This window comes from Gymnoscopelus braueri, assembly GCF_963280865.1.
Source record: "Gymnoscopelus braueri genome assembly, chromosome: 10".
Taxonomy (NCBI): Eukaryota; Metazoa; Chordata; class Actinopteri; order Myctophiformes; family Myctophidae; genus Gymnoscopelus; species Gymnoscopelus braueri.
Window position 1 is genome coordinate 17,129,257 of NC_137611.1, and position 20,678 is coordinate 17,149,934.

At 41.2% G+C, this 20,678-nt stretch overlaps 7 protein-coding genes across 7 annotated transcripts; 5 read left to right on the forward strand and 2 right to left on the reverse strand.

The window, feature by feature from the left end:
- Positions 1–151: 151 nt before the first annotated feature.
- Positions 152–3,696, reverse strand: LOC308093041 (fat storage-inducing transmembrane protein 1-like). The gene is made up of 2 exons (XM_080439247.1): positions 2,547–3,696; positions 152–1,684 (listed from the first exon to the last, which is right to left on the reverse strand). Exons 1-2 carry the CDS (start codon positions 2,765–2,767, stop codon positions 1,000–1,002), a joined length of 906 nt encoding a protein of 301 aa, XP_080295373.1. The 5' UTR covers positions 2,768–3,696; the 3' UTR covers positions 152–999.
- A 3,471-nt stretch (positions 3,697–7,167) lies between these two features.
- LOC308093399 (histone H3.2-like) lies at positions 7,168–7,864 on the reverse strand (the record flags this gene model as incomplete). Its single annotated transcript, XM_080439735.1, has 2 exons — positions 7,168–7,591; positions 7,782–7,864. 2 exons carry the CDS (start codon positions 7,862–7,864, stop codon positions 7,168–7,170), a joined length of 507 nt encoding a protein of 168 aa, XP_080295861.1.
- Positions 7,865–7,999: 135 nt separating this feature from the next.
- Positions 8,000–8,565, forward strand: LOC308093194 (histone H2A-like). Its single transcript, XM_080439438.1, has one exon. It carries the CDS (start codon positions 8,008–8,010, stop codon positions 8,389–8,391), a length of 384 nt encoding a protein of 127 aa, XP_080295564.1. The 5' UTR covers positions 8,000–8,007; the 3' UTR covers positions 8,392–8,565.
- A 2,501-nt stretch (positions 8,566–11,066) lies between these two features.
- Positions 11,067–11,666, forward strand: LOC308093977 (histone H1-like; the record flags this gene model as incomplete). The annotated part of the gene is made up of 1 exon (XM_080440393.1): positions 11,067–11,666. One exon carries the CDS (start codon positions 11,067–11,069, stop codon positions 11,664–11,666), a length of 600 nt encoding a protein of 199 aa, XP_080296519.1.
- A 1,037-nt stretch (positions 11,667–12,703) lies between these two features.
- Positions 12,704–13,015, forward strand: LOC308094000 (histone H4; the record flags this gene model as incomplete). Its single annotated transcript, XM_080440416.1, has 1 exon — positions 12,704–13,015. One exon carries the CDS (start codon positions 12,704–12,706, stop codon positions 13,013–13,015), a length of 312 nt encoding a protein of 103 aa, XP_080296542.1.
- Positions 13,016–16,267: 3,252 nt separating this feature from the next.
- Positions 16,268–16,642, forward strand: LOC308093990 (histone H2B 1/2; the record flags this gene model as incomplete). The annotated part of the gene is made up of 1 exon (XM_080440406.1): positions 16,268–16,642. One exon carries the CDS (start codon positions 16,268–16,270, stop codon positions 16,640–16,642), a length of 375 nt encoding a protein of 124 aa, XP_080296532.1.
- Positions 16,643–19,687: 3,045 nt separating this feature from the next.
- On the forward strand, positions 19,688–20,062 carry LOC308093996 (histone H2B-like; the record flags this gene model as incomplete). Its single annotated transcript, XM_080440412.1, has 1 exon — positions 19,688–20,062. One exon carries the CDS (start codon positions 19,688–19,690, stop codon positions 20,060–20,062), a length of 375 nt encoding a protein of 124 aa, XP_080296538.1.
- Positions 20,063–20,678: the final 616 nt, after the last annotated feature.

Sequence of the window (20,678 nt, forward strand, 5' to 3'; positions counted from 1 at the left end):
TCCCTTGCACTACATTATTATACCTTGCGCTGGTGTTGCATAATTAAAATAGCCGATCTACAAGCTCATAACATGTTGCACTGGGACGTGTTGTGTGCTTATAGGTCTATTTAAGTGAGTGACACGGTTCACAACAAAGAATATCAAGCCCTTTGAAGTTACGTTGCATATTTTATTATATATTTATAACATTTATATAGACGTGGATAGTAAAACATAGCCAAACTGTATCCATGAAAAAACAAACAAAGAACTCAATGTCAGCCATACTGTCTGTTAATCTCTCCATCTCATTTGTGGAGCTGAACACTTAAACTTTGTATCTGTTCAATGTGTTTTAAGTGGTGTGTTTTTTCTAATGCCCTTCTTAACCACTTGAACCCTATACAGACTTAGTTGACCCCAGGGGTCTCTGATCTACAAGCTCAACTTGTTGAAATGCTTGCGAGCTTGTAGATCTGCTATTTTCACATAATGTTTGCCTATTGTGTCATGCCTAGATTAGGGACACTAGGGTTCAAGTGGATACATTTGGGACCAGGAGAATGTAGTTTTTTGTCTTGGTTTGGGGCCTAAACCTGTGAAACATTCCTCACATGGAGGCTGACCAGTAACAGACCTGCGGGCCACTCTAGGCTCCAACTATGAAAGTCAGAGAAAACCAGCATCCAACTCATTTTTAGGATTAAGAAAACATTTGCTACATTGGCATACAATGTTAAAAAAAATAGTATAGTGCATAGGTACTGGTTGGTAACCCTATCCATGTACAGCTGTTCAAAGGTCTAACTGACACCTACGTTAACATGAGTATGAGTTAAATATAATGTTAGATATTGCTCATATATACCTGTGCAAGGCAAACGTGAACAGATAATTGTACCAGAAATGGTGTAATTGTTCTACACCAATGCAGCAAATAGATTCATAGTCCTTCAACGTCTTAAAATGTCACCATCATCCATTGTATCCATGTTCGCAGTCTGTTCAGATCACTGATTATGTTGAGTGATCCTGGCTCACCCCGTTCTCTCTTGCTGTGGTACTGGGCTTGGCATCGAGCAGTCCGAGTCCTGGCTGTCCGGGGCAGTACCAGCTGGGATCCAGCTGGTACCATCCCTGGTACAGAGCCCTCCAGCTGAGACACCCCAGAGCACCCCCTATTAGCTGTTTGGGAAACTGAGGAAAGTAGGCTAAAAGACAGAGCAGCAGGAAAACCCACAGCCACAGCAAGAGAACACAGAACAGGAACAGGATGCGGAGAGGGCCGCCGGAAGCCCCTCCCAAACTCAGGTAAGGGCCAAACACGGCGGTTTCCTCAACCAATAGAAGACAGCACAGGCAGAGGAGGAAGATGTCCTCTGAAACTTCATATCCCCTCCAGAGCATCCCGGCCCCGACACACGCCGACTTGGTCTCCCCCTCCCTCAGCAGCAGAAGAGGCTGTCCACTCAGTGCAGCAGCCTGGCCTCCCTCAGCGGCCAAGGGTTCGTAGCAGCTTCCTGTGGCATTGTCCAGAAGAGCCAGAAGTTTCCGGAAACCGAGCCAAAGACTTCCGGCCAGTGCGAGCCGTGAGAGGTGGCGGAGAGTGAGAGCGAGAGAGCGGCGGATGGAGAAGGAGAGGAGGAAGACGAACGAGCCGACAAAGATGCAGGTCCAGCCCCAGCCAGAGCGTAAGAACATCCTGAAGGGAGAGCAGAACACATAGATCAATAACTACAGCAGTGTTTTAAAAAAAACAATGGGTCAGGGCCCATTTTTGCGTTGCAGACCCATTTTTTAAACAAATATTGAAAATAGCAGATCTACTATTTTCACTATTTTTTTAATAGGGCTTAAGTGCTTAATTCATATTGTACTTTTGTAAAGTTTGGGAACAACTGAACTAGACGCAGAATAAGGACAGTGAAGTTGGAGTGTGGGTGTGTGGACGTGCATGTGTGTGGGTGTAATAGTGCATCAGTTATATAATTTCATTTTGTCACTGATCATGCAAAATGCCCCATGACTAGCCAGGTTGGACTACTTGTGAAATATGTGAACAGGGTATGACTCAGCACATGCTACCTCAGCTGTCACTTGACATTGAAATTAATACTGTATGGGAATTACAACTCTTAACATGTCTTTCTAGTGGTGCTGCCAAGGTGTCCAGCATTGTCAGTCCCAACCAAATGGAAAATGGCTCACATCTGACTCCATCAAATCCCACCGATGCAACCTCATGCTGTTTGTCTTAACAAGGCCACTGAGCAGGACGTTAATAGGACGTAGGCAGTGGCGGAAGTAAAAGTAGCAATACAATACCACAATGTAGAAATGCTCTGTAAAATGCTCTGTCAAAATAGACTTAAAGTGCCAGAAGTAAAGGTACTCAAATAGCTTGTAGTGGAGTAAAAAGTACAACATTTGTCTCTGAGATGTAGTGGAGTAAAATATAATGTATTAAAAATGGACATACTCAAGTAACTCAAAATTGTATTTAAATTACAGCACTTGAGTAAATGCGCTTTGTTACTTCCCACAACTGGAATAGGCTATCTCACCTGTAGAGAAAGTGGGTCGGCTTGGCAAAGACACTGAACTGGGAGACCCAGAAACTGAGGGCAGGGCCGGCAACCAGCACCACCGACAGGATCAGGTGGAAGTGCCGCCTAAACGCTGAATTTCCAAGGAATCCGGCTGCTATGTCTGTTAGGACCACCAGCACAGAGTCCAGGATAATCTGGAGCCGCAACCAGACTTTTTGGATCAGGATTAAATTCATATCTGAGTCTGTGATGACTGAGTTGATCAAAATAGACTGCTGCAGACTCTGAATGCAGCAGTGCGTGTATGTTAGACTATAGGTTTTGACCTCACGTTTAGTTTAGCATACACCCTGTTTCGTGTGATAAGGCCACCCTGTTTCGTGTGATAAGGCAGTAAGTAATCCACTGTAGAATGCTGTTGACACAGAAGGTAGAATTAGTCAGAGAGGGATTCCAGACCCCAAACGTATCCTTGGAAAATATTCATCCAAACTATTGGCTGTGTAAGACCACTGCTCTCATGTGTTAAGCTTCAAGATCAGATCCTTGTGAGTAGAGTATGCATGTCCTGAATGAAATGACAGCCGGCTTCAAGTGTTCCACAGACTCCAGCAGTTAAATCATGAGCAGTGCAATAGTTCCTGAATCCAGTAGATAGCTCTCCTTCCAATGTCTCGGCACAATTAAAGCCTCAATGCATATATATGCATTAAGTCCAGAAACACACTATGTATGTCTAATGCAGCCGACCTGTTCTGGCTACAGTTGAGGACCTGGTTTAGTTGTTTCCCTTCATTTGCACTGTTCGACGGTTATGGTTTCGGCAATATCTGAATGCAGTCAGACAGGTAAAGCTTGGTATGCAAGATCCAGACAAGATTTAGCTTGCAGCTGAGTTACTCTGGTGTTCTCTTCAGTTTTTCCAGTCCACTGCAACTAATCCCTTAAACATTCAGTTGCAGTCTTTACTTCATTCTCGATATTTCAGACCAACATGTGAGTTTATCTTGTAGTTTCAGAATGCTAAATTAAGGTTACATCACCGGTCTTCTCTGAGTTCGAAATCACTGATGATCACTCCCCTTCCTCTTCTGCAGACAGTTTGCACGATGGTAGGCACCATCAACAATAGCTGCCGTTGAGCTCCCTTAGCTCCAGACTCCAAAGTAGAACAGTTGCTGTCTCAACTGCAATTTCCCTCCCCCAATCGCTCCCCTGTAACTGTAGCCATTCCCTGTCACCCCCCCCCCAGCCCCAAAATTCCCCATGTCCCCCTCTCTGACGTGCCCTCTTTCTCACCTAGTCACTGTTACCCTCCCTCTCCCTGTCCCACACACAGCCTCTGTCCTGCCTCTGAAACATGTGTTCTCGTCCTTCTACTACATGTCCCCTGGGCCTCAGAGGTGTCCCGTTGCTCCTGCAAAGAAGATCAAGGTTCACAGAAAAGCGGTGTCAATGTGAATATTGGAAAGCTTCTGAGGGCATTCCATCGCGTAGGCCTATGCACTGAAACGTTTGATAACTCCCTAAATAGTTACACACTACTGCTCTGTAAGTTGAGCACTAAGTATGTCAGTGTTTGTTAACGGTGACATGAAATCAGAATGCAGAGTATTCTACTAGTATTAAATGTGAATGTCACATCTCCATGTGTGTCTTCGAGTGTATATTAGTAGTCACCTCTGTTCTTGTGTTGAGACTCAGCTGCTACTGAGGGCTGTCGCTGTCAATCATTGAACTGTCCCGAGCGTGTCACACACACACACACACACACACACACACACACACACACACACACACACACACACACACACACACAAAATTACGTTTTATTCATTAAAAGAAGTTACATACTGTAGTGCCGCTTTCAATACAACATACAATATCAATAGATATTCAAGTGTGAATGAAAGTCATTAACAATTGGTCAGGGGTTGTTTCAGTTAATTTCCACAATTGTATTTGTATTTTATTTGGGGGAAGGATGCTTTTGGTTTTGTCTTAATTCAATCAGAAATAATGATTATACATCTAAGAACTGAAATGAGACAAAACCAAACAGATTTAAATCGGCAATCAACATGCAAATGATTTGTTTCACCTCACTCACTCTGACATTCAGCTCCACCACAGCTCTACCCTGTGACCGGGGAGGGGAGACATTGTTCCATTGTGTTGAACACAACAAGATTCTTCACACCAAAACCAGCAGATAGTAAGACAGTGATAACTAGACATTCATAGTCCTGGAATGAGACTCTAATCAACATGTCAATCAGTGGCGTCTCAAAGTGGAGGTGGGGGGATCTCCAAGATTTGAGGAAAAAGGTTAAGAATTTCTGAAATGTTAATCAAAGTTTGTTAAAAGTATCTTGTCTAACCCACATGTGCACAGTACAATCCTCATGTATCGTGTGTAATTCTGAGAGAGTTACATTGTGGGAGATGTGATACATTTTCTAGCCATATTCAGAATTGTACCATTAATTTGAGTTGGTCATTTCTCATTCATAGCAGTGACTACTATACCAATCAATATTAGTCAAACAAATGTAACACCACTAGTGGAACTAGTGGAGCTAAAATAATGTCTGTTGGCATAGTGACTTTTGTCACTATGCCAATACTGACACAGTGAGTTCATATGGGTTCTTGCTTACTGTAAATCACTCTGGATTAAGAGTGTCTTCTAAATGCCTAAATTGTAGAAGCTGTGACAAACACTTGAGAATCTTTAGAAATGTCTTCAACCACTGATGAAAGACTTTGAGATAGAACTTTGACTGTTCAACAGTGGAGTGACAGTATGAATGAGGCTTCAGTATGCTGACTAAAACAGGACCATGTCTGATTTTTGTGTGTGCGTGCATGCATGCACATTTGTATTGCATTTTAGAATCAATTTCTAATGACTCATGAACAATGATGTATTGTTAGCAAGCATTGTGTTCAGGGTGTGTGTGTTCGTGCATGTACTTTTGATTCTTCAAATCAAGACAGCTGTTTTTCCTGCAGTTAAGTTTTCCATGAGTGCCGGAAAAGCAGCTGTCCTGGTATGAAAAATCATGACATCACGAGAGGAGGAAGTTTCTATTTGTACTTACATTGTATTGAATATTACTTGATATAATATTGGCGTACAACACCCACTTGCATTCAAAACCAGCTGGAAGCCTCTCTACCATTTAACTGTGAAGTTAAATGTATATTCATGATATACAGTAATTGTCCTCACACTTGCTAATTTTGTATATAGGGACCTTGGGTGAGTTTACCAGAGTGGATTTTTTATAACAGATTTACAGTAGCTCTAGGTTATAAACAAACATATAAGCCTAGATCTGTTGAGATATTCTCTCCTAAATTAAGCGCATACATATCTTAGCCATGTCCTCTACTCGAGGTGTTGAATACAAATAACATTTGGGAATTAGATTATTATATGAAATGCTTTTCTGCTTTACACAATACACTACTGATGAATTGAGTACAGTGGACCACGTTGAAAACAAACCCCTGGGACTTTTTGTGTTATCCTTTTAGCATAACCTTTGACTGTACTACCTGTACTGTAGAAAAACTCAGTAATTAAGTATTTAATCAATCAATCCAATTAATCAATCAATCAATCAATTTTTCATAAGTAGGATGTGACCTCTAGTGGCAGAGTAGTGCAATTTTATTTTAATTTCACAATCTGAAAATAAGTAGCAGTGTTATTTATATATTAGCCTACATACAGAGTAGGCCTATGTGTGGCAGCATAACTGCAGCAATGATACTGAATGTCCACACAATAAAATCAGATGTTAGTTTATACTCTGAATCTGAAAGTGGACCTATAAGGGTCATTCATACACTTTCGGAGCTAAATTAAAAACAGCTTTAACTGTGAAGTCTAGCTCTGGCCCATAGCATTATTTAGTGAGTTCTCTCTCGATTAATTGAGTATGGGACCACAATGGAAACAAGCCCTCAGGGCTTCAGGGCTCGTTTATTAACAGTTTTGCAAACTGTTAATAAGGTAGCCTATTCAAACTATCTATGCTATCCATAAATAATTTAGCATGCATATTTTACTCCACTCAGATTGACATTTCTGACCCGTTTTCTCTCTTTTGTTTGCTTTATTGTTAAATTGGTTCTAACTGTAATTGTATCCTTGCTCTGTAAAGCACTTTGAGCTGCATTTCATGTCATGAAAGGTGCTATACAAATAAAGTTTATTATTATTATTATTATTATAATCTCAACCCCAACCCCCTAGTTCCTTGACGACCCATTTTCGTTGTTGAATCACTACTGCACTAGCAAAACTAAAAAATAAGTCTGGAGATGGAGGCTACTACTGCACCTACATATCCAGTCAATCTAACATTACAGCTACTGGCGTATTCGTTTTCTAGAGTAGACCATATCAACTAATATCGAAAATTAATTGGCAACATGACGTGCGGTTTAGTTAAATCTTTCTGATAACAGAAAGATATTTAGTTGCCGACTTGTTAATATAGTGTGGATTACTCGAATGCATTTAGAGTCTGTAGCCGAATTAATGGGGAACAATTTCTTCAAACAATACATTTTGTGGCTCTTAAAAGAGCCGTTTTGGGGGTTCTGATAGTAACAGATAAGTTTAAGCACGTTCTCCACGGATACGGCGGGCCAGCTGGATGTCTTTGGGCATGATGGTCACCCTCTTGGCGTGGATGGCGCACAGGTTGGTGTCCTCAAACAGACCCACCAGATAAGCCTCGGCTGACTCCTGGAGAGCCATGACGGCGGAACTCTGGAAGCGCAGGTCGGTCTTGAAGTCCTGGGCGATCTCCCTCACCAGGCGCTGGAAGGGCAGCTTGCGGATCAGCAGCTCGGTAGATTTCTGGTAACGACGGATCTCTCTCAGAGCCACTGCACCGGGACGGTAACGGTGAGGCTTCTTCACTCCACCGGTTGCCGGCGCGCTCTTGCGAGCAGCCTTGGTGGCGAGTTGCTTCCTTGGGGCTTTGCCACCGGTACACTTACAGCGGTCTGCTTGGTTCTTGCCATCTTTCTCTCTTTGACTTTATAATTAGAAATTGTGTTGATATGAGCGCACACTCCTGCAGGTTATCTCAGCAGCTCTGAGACGCCGTCTTTCTCTGCTTGGTCTCTGGTCAGGAACCTCCTTGTTTGGGGAGGAACCAGAGTTTAGACTGGGAGGAACTGATCACGCCACTAGTACTGATTGGTGGGGCGCTCATACACAGTCACCCCGCGCTCTCATTCATGGTCAGGAACCTCCTTCTCTGGGAGGAAACGTTCACGCCACTAGTAGTGATTGGAGGGGCGCTCATACACACTCACCCCGCGCTCTCTCACTCATATTTATGATTGGTGGGGCGCCCACAGACAGCACTGAGTTGAAGCTATAAAATGTTTCGTGTTCCTATCAGCCAGCACATTTCTTCGTAGATCATCTCAAGAAATAAGCCAAAAGATGTCAGGACGAGGCAAAACCGGAGGAAAGTCCAGAGCGAAGGCCAAGACCCGCTCATCTCGTGCCGGACTCCAGTTCCCCGTGGGTCGTGTTCACAGGCTGCTGCGCAAAGGCAACTATGCTCAGCGTGTTGGTGCCGGCGCCCCAGTCTATCTGGCGGCTGTCCTCGAGTATCTGACCGCTGAGATCCTGGAATTGGCTGGAAACGCTGCCCGTGACAACAAGAAGTCTCGCATCATCCCCCGTCACCTCCAGCTGGCCGTCCGCAACGACGAGGAGCTCAACCGACTGCTGGGTGGAGTGACTATCGCTCAGGGCGGTGTGCTGCCCAACATCCAGGCTGTCCTGCTCCCCAAGAAGACCGAGAAAACCGCCAAGAAATAAATCACTTTCATTCGACTGAATAAACCCCACAACGGCTCTTTTAAGAGCCACCCACTACTTCAACATTGAGTTACTTCCAAAGTATTTGCGCGCTCTATAAGGGCCCAACTATGATCTTTTATAAATACTTTTAGTGTAGTGACATGCGTCATGAATATTTTACTTATCCTCTGCACTGTATCAATTCTCCCTGTCGCCCCTCTCTTGCATGCCAGCATATTCAATTCAAATGAGCTTTGATTGGCATTAAAAAAAATGCGTGCACAATTACAATTGTAATCTATTGACAGGTGAAATTCAATAAAACAGTAAGCACCAGTTTATTTTCAGTATCACTTAGTTTCTTCACATAAGAGTAGAATTGGCTGTAGAAGCACCGTAACCTGTATTTGTCATAAGAATATAATATACAGGAAAACTGGAATAATTAAACGGGGAATACAATATAAGCCTAACTTAATAACACCATTATTTTAAAGTAGAAACGATATTCAATGTTTCTCATTTTGACATTTTCTTGCACATGTTATATTCTGTTCAAAAATGGTGCACATGTCTTTTCCAATGGCAAAAAAACATGGCTACAAGTTTACAACATGTTTGAAACTTCTTGCCAATCCCATTTGATCACTGACCCCCCAATTCTCAATACACAATGTTGCAATGCTATATTCAAATACTTTTCTTGCTATGGCTTGATAAAACTAGAATCAATCCTCTGCTCAGAACTGTAATGCAGTTTAAGGTATTTTCTTACTTGTCTTGCTATATTCAAACTACTGAAGGAAATGGACCTTCTAAAGACTCACACAGCAGACCGTTTTGTTTTATAACCATTGCAAAGTTTAGTGCAATGGCAGTGTTGCACTAAAGAAGAAACATGTTTGGAATTAGAGTAGAGCAGTGGTCTGCAACCATGATACTGACATGATTCTGACCATGATACTGTCATGCTACTGACATGATACAGTATTTACAGCTTGTAGTACCTGTAAGTTACAGGTCATGATACTGACCATGATATTGACATAACACTGACCATGATACTGACATGATACTAACCATGATACTTACATGATACTGACATGACTAACTGTTGTGATTTCGGTTGACCAACCATGCGGTCCCTTAAGAGTCTCCATCTAACTTAAGGGTGGTGAGTGATATCTCAGTTGAGACACACACGCGGAGAACAATATGACACCAGGCAGTATCACACAAGTTCTGAAGTTTAATACACACATAGAATATATACAGTATTGGACACATGACCAGAAGATATGAGACAAGGACAAGAACAGAATAGATAGGAATAGAACATGCATCTCGTATCATTGTGCACAGATGTCAGTCTATCTGATAAAGTAGTTGATGGTCATCATATCAAGGGTATCAATTATGCTTACGTAGATGAGTGATTCACCACATGTAGTATGTACTGGGTCAAGCAGATAAAGGTCATAATTCATGACACTAACCATGATACTGACCATGATGAAGATATTGTGAAGTTTTAACCATATTTTCATAATACAAGCTTGGCTACTGAACAACTGAACTTAAATTACACAAGAGATGTGAGGCAGATGTTTAAACAAATTAAACATTTTTTACATATCTATAATTAGATTTTATTAGAACTTTAGACCAATCATATAGCTGAATTATTTTGTAGCATGACAGTCACATGATATATTAAGTTTATGATTTAAGTGGTTAGTAAAACTTGTAAACATAGATATTAAGTAGCTAATCTTCATTTATGTTGTCCTCATGTGATACTACAAAAAAGCAAAGGCTCTAAATGTTGAAAATGAGTTACTATGTATAAAAAAAAGTTACTATGTATAAGGTAATAAAATGAAATCTACTCACCAGTTTTAGTCAAATAATTAATGCCAGTATATAACATCAGGTTACAAAGTCCCAAACCATATTCACAGTATAATGCATGGAAGGAGTGTGTCATTTAAAGTGTATGTATGTGTGTCATAATCAAATACAGATACCACAGATGATTAAAGATTTGAACACGTTGCGTTTTCTGTAGTTTGATCACAGTAGGTTATTTGTCCACAAATGTACTAAGTGTTTCAATAGCTGTCATCTGTCATTGGTAGTCGGGATCAACTCCACCATCATGCTGCCATCAACTGGACTGTGTTTACTGGGGTCAGAAAACCTTCTTTTTATAGCAAAACGGATGGCAAAACAAGAGTATAGTTTATGGTATCGCGTTGCCAGGTATGTCTGCTAAGAGGATTGTAAGTATTGTTGTAATGTAACATAGTTTAAAAAGTTTTAGAAGACAAATGACAGAGGAAACACTATGCTCGGACCATGGTAGGGTGATGTTTTGAGCTTATCACTTAAAAACGAGAGCGCTGTTTTCACCTCAGATATATTAATAACAAAAAGGCACATGTGAACTAACTGTTCAGCTCTTTGTTACATTTCATAACATACACCGTAGTTTGTTATAACTAGTTTCTATCGAGGAGAAAACACAAGTGGCACATTACGCCAACTAGACAAGAGGAGCTGTGTGTGTGTGTGTTGACTCTACATGGTTCTCATGTGTTGTTTAAGTTCAGCCCCTTCTGTCCATCCTGCATCAGTCTGTCAGACTTTACTATAAAGTAGGAAGGACGAACTATTATCTGAGAAAGAAAACTATGGCAGAAGTCGCACCAGCTCCAGCTCCGGCCAAGGCCGCCAAGAAGAAGGCAGTTCCCCGACCCAAGAAGGCCGGCCCCAGCGTCGCTGAGCTCGTCGTCAAGACCGTGTCCGCCTCCAAGGAGCGGAGCGGTGTGTCCCTCGCTGCGGTCAAGAAAGCTCTGACTGCCGGCGGCTACGATGTGGAGAAGAACAAGGCACGCGTCAAGATCGCCGTCAAGAGCCTGGTCGCTAAGGGCACCCTGGTCCAGCTTAAAGGCACCGGTGCATCTGGCTCTTTCAAGATGAACAAGAAGGCTGAAGCGGTGAAGAAGCCTGCTGCCAAGAAAGCAGTTAAAGCCAAGAAGCCTGCCGCCGCCAAGAAACCCGCTGCGGCTAAGAAGCCCAAAAAGGCGGTAGTAAAGAAGCCCGTAGCCGCCAAGAAATCGCCGAAGAAAGTCAAGAAGCCTGCCGCCAAGAAAGTGGCAGCAAAAAGCCCGAAGAAGGCCACCAAGAGCCCCAAGAAAGTGGCCAAGAAGCCCGCAGTAGCCAAGAAAGCTCCAGCCAAGAAGGTTGCCAAACCCAAGGCAGCAAAGAAGGCTGCTCCCAAAAAGAAGTAAACTGTCTGTTCCATCTATATACCCTCAAAAGGCTCTTTTAAGAGCCAACCACTTCATGTTATAAGAGTTTCCTCACTTTTTACACCATGGTCACATGAGAACACAGGAATAATAACCAGTGTAATAATCAAATTTCACACTTAATAGTTCATACGAATTCTAATTATAATACATTTTATTAATATGCACTTTACATTTTGCAGACCTCAAAGTGCTACAGGGCTTAAACATTGGTATAAGACTACTATTAGGCTAAAAGGTCAATTTAAAATCAGGTTATAGTACCATTGAATATTTTATATTTCAAAATCATATAAATTATAAATAGTAACCCTGGTCCACCTGTACATCATCGAGATTATCTCGTTGTTCCTTAGCTAAATGGTTAATGTCACATTACTCAATAAGTGAGACATGCAGTCATGGAAATATATGTATTAGTGCTTCATTGATTAAATACTATATATATAATACTAAATACTAAAGTTTAATCATATTATGTGACAATACAAAACGTTTAACCGTGGGAGAGTGAAATAAATATAAGACCCAGAGAAAATTATGTTACAAAATTAAATGTATAAGAACAAATATTATTATTGCATCAGTGTCTTGGATTGACACGGATATTGGGGGGGGGGGGGTAACAGCAAATATGAAGTAGATGATTTGACTAGCAATATTACTGTAAACTGAGGGGTGAGCGAAACGAACAAGAAGGGAAACTAACTATTCTATCAAATGGCATTGGGAATAATTATGTGCGTGAGACTAGAGCGTGTGTGTGTGTGCGTGCGTGCGTGCGTGCGTGTGTGTGTGTGTGTGTGTGTGTGTGTGTGTGTGTGTGTGTGTGTGTGTGTGTGTGTGTGTGTGTGTGTGTGTGTGTGTGTGTGTGTGTGTGTGTGTGAGGGGGGGGGATTACCAACGCCCACGCAGCAGAGTCTGCCTGTCCTCCCTTACGTCCTCAGAACACATATAAATACACAAGGCTTAAGTCACAGAGGGCACTTAGTTTTGCATCTTTAACTAAATTCAAAATGTCAGGAAGAGGGAAAGGAGGAAAAGGTCTGGGGAAAGGAGGCGCTAAGCGTCATCGCAAAGTGCTTCGTGATAACATCCAGGGCATCACCAAGCCCGCTATTCGTCGTCTGGCCCGCCGTGGCGGTGTTAAGCGTATCTCCGGTCTGATCTACGAGGAGACCCGCGGTGTCCTGAAGGTTTTCCTGGAGAATGTGATCCGTGATGCAGTCACCTACACCGAGCACGCCAAGAGAAAGACCGTGACCGCCATGGATGTTGTCTATGCTCTGAAGAGACAGGGACGCACTCTGTACGGCTTCGGAGGATAAATAACCATCTACCAACAATCCAAAGGCTCTTTTAAGAGCCACCCACACATTATTTAACGAGTTAATCCTGATTTTAGACCACGGAAAGATAAGTACAAACAGTGTAAGGTGAGGGTGAATAACTACACTTTTTATTTTACATTAAATATGCGGTATTGAATATTCAACACTAATTGTAATATGTCATTTGCCCAGGACTCCTTGTGACCCAAGGCTAATTCAATACACATCACGGAGTACACGTGACCGTTTGACGTTAAGCCTTGCAAGGTTGTACGCTCAACTGCAATGCTATCTGTTCATTCATAAGTAACCAGTTATAAATGTAGAGGCACACCGCAGCGCGTCTATGCGCGACCCCTGCAGGCACGGAACCGTAGCACGGCTGCACCCGTCATGAATCATTCAGTGATCAGCGGCCATTTTCTCAGTTGTATATGTAACAGAGTGCATTACACCTCCCAACCGATAGGGTCGCGTAGTTGAAAGCATATGAAGGACATCCTGAAAATGGCCACCGATCGGATTAAAATGCTTTTTATTTAACAATACGGAAGATACGGGTACTTAGACAGGGGCGTTTTAACATGTTACATCCGTAGCTGTGGAGTAAGCACTTTATATTTGAAATCTGAACGTGTATGTAGATGTACGGGTTGTAAAATGGAGACATTTCCAAAACCAGGAACAAAGGTTGCGCCATGACGCTTGTGACAGACGAGTGTAATGTGAACCATGGTTTATGCCTTAATCTGATAGCGATGTTTATTATTGTTGATGACTTGGTTTATTGTCTTTTACCTGTGTTTATTTAATTGTATTTGTGATGTTGTCTAGAGTACAGTAGAGCTTATGTTGATTCTGTTTCTGTTTTCAGACCACACAAACGGTGCATATCTGTATGCTGTGCTTACTGGTCAATATTAAACAGTGTTCTAACTGACATCCCAGAGCGAGTGCAACCTTTGTTCCTGGTTTTGGAAATGTCTCCATTTTACAACCCGTACATCTACATACACGTTCAGATTTCAAATATAAAGTGCTTACTCCACAGCTACGGATGTAACATGTTAAAACGCCCCTGTCTAAGTACCCGTATCTTCCGTAACACCCAGATATTTGTCCATGGACCCTCATCAGAACATATTTTGTGCCATGGACCTCACAAGATTTGCGTTAAAAAATAAAGGTAGGGTAAGTGATTTTCTTTGGTTAAAATAAGTGTTAAATAGCTCTATATTCTGATAGTACTCATTGCTATAGAGTGTTTGTTTATTAAAAGGAGTCTCCTTGTCTCTCCAGCTCTTTATAAAACAGAAAATTATGCATTTTCGTTTCAGTTTCATTTCCAATTTTATCCAATCAGGATAGAGAACTCAATCAGGATATAGATTAAACAAGTGAAATTGGAAGTGATGACACTAAGAAATGAGCAGACAAAATTGGAACGGGAACACTATAAAAATGAAGCTTAAAAATGGGTACTTTCTCCTGATTGGCTGAGATTTTGACACCTACCGAAAAATGTATTTTCTGTTTATTAAAGAGCTGGAGAGACGGGGAGACTCCTGTTACTGAACAAACACTCTATAGCAATGATTATTATCAGAATATAGTGCTTTAACCTTTTAACAAAATACTTTTTGTTTTAACCAAAAAATATCACTTACCCTTTAGAATAATAATATTATATATTACATTTGTGAGCAGATCGGCAATTTTCAAATAGCTGAGGTATAAGTTAAACTTATTTTGATCTATATTAATTAATTTGGCTGGGGAACCCCCCCCCCCCCCCAGGACCCCTGTGTGTCCCCGGACTCCACTTTGAGAACCACTGGTACCCAGTGGCGGAAAAAGTACTCAAATTCTTTACTTAAGTAAAAGTACCAATACTGCAATATAAACATACTCTGTTACAAGTAAAAGTCCGGAATTAAAACATTTCTTGAGTAACGGTACAAAAGTATTGGCATCAAAATGTACTTAAAGTACCAAAAGTAAAAGTACTAAATATTTGAAAATAGCCGATCTACAAGCTCACAACGCGTCGATGCGACGCGTTGTGAGCTTGTAGATCGGCTATTTTCAAATAGCCTAGGTATAAAATAGGGCTAAAGTGGTTAATGTATGTTTCATTATATAATAGTTTTTATCTGAAAAGTAAATAGTAACTAAAGTTTTCAAGTATATGTAGTGGAGTAAAAGTACAATATTTGCCTCTGAGATGTAGTGGAGTAGAAGTAAAAGTATTGGAAATTGTAAATACTCAAATAAAGTACAAATACCTCAAAATTGTACTTAAGTACAGTACTTAAGGAAATGTACTTAGTTACTTTCCACCACTGCTGCCGGTACCTTCTTCATCTTCAGGGCCTCCAAACAACCCAAAGGGATTTAAATCAGGCGACATTAGGATCGAAATGTAGTCGATTGTGTGTGTGTGTGTGTGTGTTTTGGAGTTTTTTTCTTCTTTGCCAGCTAAATTTCAAAAATAAGTATTGTACTTTGTTAAGTTTGTATACATGATCTATATATTGTTATGTTTGTGTGTTGTGCTTGAGGACCCCCTCGAAAACGAGATGATGCATCTCAACTTCTCAAGGGACTTATCCTCTAACTGACATTCCTAAAATTAAACAAAGAAAAAAACAAGTATACACCCATCTCCTTAATAGTAATAAAATGCAACAGAGTTGTAACAATAGTTCTGGTGTTCAATGACCTGAAGCATTACTTGAGAGGTGCAGGATGGTTTAGAAAAGTATTTTGGCTCTAACCCATTAAATGCTTTATAAACCAACAGTAGTATTTTAAAATACATTCTTTGACATAGGCCTACAGGGAGCCAGTGTACAGCTATTTAAATATAGGTATATGTGGGTATATTTTGGCTAAACCATTCAATACTTTATAAGGTATTTTTAAGTCAATTATTTGACATACAGGGAGTCAGTGTAGATCTAGTTATTTGGGGGTTTGTGTGGGTATATGGACATATGTGGATGCATTGATGTGTATATGTGTTGAATGTGTATGTGGTAATACTCAAGTAATAAAAGGTCTTCTACCACTGACACTGGTGCAGTTGCTGGGCAGCAGACACCACCCTCTGTGGAGCACGTGATGGTGCAGATACAGCTCAACCAATCATATGCTGGGAGTCGCACACTTCATTTGCATTGGCTAGCTATAAATAGTGCTGCGACACAACTCGCCTGACATTTTCGTCGCCGCAAAAAAAGTCAAAAAATGCCTGAGCCAGCGAAGCCAGCGCCCAAGAAGGGTTCTAAGAAAGCCGTCACAAAGACTGCCGCAAAGGGCGGCAAGAAGCGCAGAAAGACCAGGAAGGAGAGCTATGCTATTTACGTGTACAAGGTCCTGAAACAGGTCCACCCTGACACCGGCATCTCTTCCAAAGCCATGGGTATCATGAACTCCTTTGTCAACGACATCTTTGAGCGCATCGCCGGCGAAGCCTCTCGTCTGGCTCACTACAATAAACGCTCCACCATTACTTCTAGGGAGATTCAGACCGCCGTCCGCCTGCTGCTCCCCGGTGAGCTGGCCAAGCATGCTGTGTCTGAAGGCACCAAGGCTGTCACCAAGTACACCAGCTCCAAGTAAACCGCATACTCTGATCAAACCCAAAGGTCCTTTTAAGGACCGCCCATATTGTCACTTGAAGAGTTAATCCACGTGTGGGTATTAATTGCCAATTTAAGTGTGGATGTAGTTGATCTGTAGACTTATTGAATCTCTATATTATGATTTGAAAGGCAATTCAGTGGCCATTTTTGGTGACGTAATCAGAAGACCAGTGAGCAATAGTTCTGGATTATAATAAAGATGGTATAACTTATGTTTAAGTCCCATATCTGTTACACCGGTCTAGTAACCTTGGTAAACCTTATGCTTCTTCCAGTAAGCAAGGTAAACTGGGTAATACATTAAATGCATAGAACTAGTAGATAAAAAATAAACATTGTGCGTTGATACTATACAAACGGATGGCTGTTCCACAAATGAACCTGTCATAAGCCTGCAAGGTTGTCAAGGCTATGGCAAGTGTCCTAAGGCAAGTGCTATGGTCGATTATGCTAATACCCCCCCCCCATTAATTAGTATAAAATAAAACACTCAGTTTTGCCCTTCACTTCCTCAATTAAAGGCTTCTTGTATACATTTAACTCAGACAGGTATAATAGAAAAGACTCAACGAGGACACAAGAATTTAACAAGACTTTAGGGAAAGGAGGCAAGAGTTAGTTTTTATTCAAAGCATGCATTGTGAACAGATTCTGAGAAGCTAAGGCCAAGACTAATTGTTCTTTGAGGATGATAACATTGGCATGCAAAAAGTACATTTGTTAAAGCAAAACATTTACACCAGTCAAAGATTGCATACCAAATAATATTTTCTTTATTGTGAACCTCATGTGAACATTGAAAGGCAATTGAAGTTAAACCAATCATTGTAATAGTTAATACAAATGGAAACATTGACCCAGAGTCTTACTAATAAAATCATAGCTCAATATATTTTCATCTATTAATTGAACTTCACTTCCTCAAATAAAAGCTCCCTGTATACATTTCACTGAGAGCGGTGTAATAGAAAAGATTCATGTGAACCTCAGTTCAGGACGCACTCTGTACGGCTTAAAGGTTAAATAACTGACTTGATCTACCAACAACCCAAAGGCTCTTTCCTATTAGAGTTGACTGTTAATTTTTACATTAACGATGGGATCAAAAGTAACCTTTGGTGCGGAACCCATAACTGTGAAGTTTTCTACAATGATATATGTTCACTGATATCAATGTACATGTTTAGTAGTGGAAGTGTTAATTACAGATGTGGAAGTGCAGGGTTTAGTGGCTTGACTGTGGAGCCTGATGACTGCTGGCAGTGGCATGAATGACTGAAAGCAAGTCACTTGGAACTTGACGTCCTTAAAATAAAATGAACTACGGGCACATGCCAGAGATCTTTTCATTCTTCATGTGCACAAGAAGTTCAACCTGAGACATCTGAAAAGTTGTGGTCATGATTCTCAAACTGGGTCCGGAGGGGCTTCCAGGGGGCCCCCAAGATCCCCAGCAACATTGGCATCAAAGTCAGTTTAACCACTTAAACCCCATTTTAAACGTATTTAAAATTAAATAGATCTGCAAGCTCACAACGTGCTGCAGCTTGTAGATCTGATGTTTTTGAAATGTTGAACATTTTAGAATAATTTAGAATAATTTTGAAACTAATTAACTAACAAACGCTAATCTTCTCGTATGGGGCTCTACAAAGCCTTTTCAGATGGAGTTCATATTCTTATGAAATCTGTACATCATTAGGGTACAAAGATTGTCATCACAGTTACACTCATTAAACACTACAAAACACAGAGCCAACTCAGGCCAACATTCCAAATACAGGGGTTAAGTGGTTAAGAAGACAGTGGCATAGTGACAGAATATAATGGCTGCCAGGAACGCAACAAGAACTGCTGACTTCAGCTGAAAGCTTCTGTCAGGTGGGACCTGAGGCCTTGGAGCTCATCGTTATCTTCCTTTGGAATACTCAGAATACAGAGTTTACAATGGCCATGGATTGATGACAACAAATTCCATTCGCCATTCATTGTTTTGAAGTAATAAACATCCTAGGAATGAATAATACAAACAACACACCATGCTGCCAGGGTACCAGGTTCTCTATTTTGGCTTTCTACGCATAGAAGATAATCATGTTTACACATGATCGATTAAAAATAATGAATTAACTAATTGATATCAATCCTGCCTGAAGAGCTAGAATCGGGTACCAACATGGGAACATCAACCTGAAAAGGTGAAGATCAATAATTCTATATCACACCCACATACAAGATGCATGTTATTAAAATGTTAAAAAAATATATACCAACATTTTCACATTAAATCAAGATTTTTTATGCTGATCGACAAGCTCTCATGAGCTTGTCGATCAGCTGTTTTCAAACAGCCGATAGGGTTTAAGTGGTTAAAGTGATGTTGGTGCTATTGAACTAATTTGAACCCCTTCACGGACCCCTGGGGGTCCCCCGGGCCCCACTTTGAGAGAACCATTGTTCTATATCATCATGGTTACCAATGATGAGCAATATTCAACAAATAATAATAGTTTTAATATTTTTTTTGCTGTTAGTAATGTATTGACAATAAGAAGTGTATTAGTGTGTTATATACAAAACATTCTGGGCACTAAAACAGAGTGCACACCACCAGTCTCCACATTATTGGGAATATTTCCATTGTCTCAATGAATAGACAGATAGATATAGGCTATTGTAGACCTTTATTGATCCCCATGAGGAAATGTGGGTGTCAGAGCAGCAACAGTAGTAAGCATGACACACTGTATATAGTTTAAAGATCAAAGCAGAAACATAACAACAACCAAATGACTTTTGCAATAAATTATACATCCCTCATTACACGTCCCTCAAAATGTTACAGGGACAATGGCGCATACGAGCGGGAAAACATTAAGCAAAGACACCACCCTCTTTGTGGCAAGATCAGCCAATCCCATGCTGGGAGTCACACACTAGATTTGCATGGCTCTGTATAAATACTGGTGGGATATCCTTTTGTGAATTCATTCTTCGCCACTGGTCATCGAATATCGTCAAAATGCCTGAAGTTGCTAAGCCAGCACCCAAGAAGGGCTCCAAGAAAGCCGTCACCAAATCAGCCGCTAAGGGTGGCAAGAAGCGCAGAAAGTCCAGGAAGGAGAGCTACGCCATCTACATTTACAAGGTTATGAAGCAGGTCCACCCTGACACCGGTATCTCCTCCAAGGCCATGGGCATCATGAACTCCTTTGTCAACGACATCTTTGAGCGCATCGCCGGTGAAGCCTCTCGTCTGGGTCACTACAACAAGAAACGCACCATCACATCCAGGGAGATCCAGACCGCCGTCCGCTTGCTGCTCCCCGGTGAGCTGGCCAAGCACGCAGTGTCTGAGGGTACCAAGGCTGTGACCAAGTACACCAGCTCCAAGTAAACTGTCAGTCTGCTATGAAAACAACGGTCCTTTTAAGGACCACCCATATTTTCAAGAAAGTGTCCAAATGTCCAACCACAGCCTGCCCGCCAACTGGTTTGTTCAGTTGACAATTGTCATTCATAAGCTATTGTTTGATGATAATCGGAGACAACATGGTGCATAAAGGACCATGAGTAACTAGGAATACATGAAATCTGTGACGCAGTGCCTCGTGGTTAAGCTGTATAAAAGTGACCAACATGCGATCTACACAGTGCAGAATTAAGTATCATAGGAAAAGGATAATTTAATCCATATAAATAAATGGCAGCTGATAGGCAATCAGAGGATTAATGGTTGCTCTGAATAATGTTTGTATGAACACATTTAGGCTGAGAAGAGTCATGGGACCATCCACATTTCTATGTGTCATAGGCCTACAACATGCCTTTGAAGTCTGCTGGCAACTATTTAGTATTAGCTATTACAAAAAATACATAAGATTATATCAAAACCCAAAGTCAACGTTTAGTCATTATATACAACGCCATAAAACCAGACACGTCGATTGCATAGAGTAGTAATTATGCATATTCGTTGCTGTCAATTTACAATTGTTTTGTGCTTTGATAGT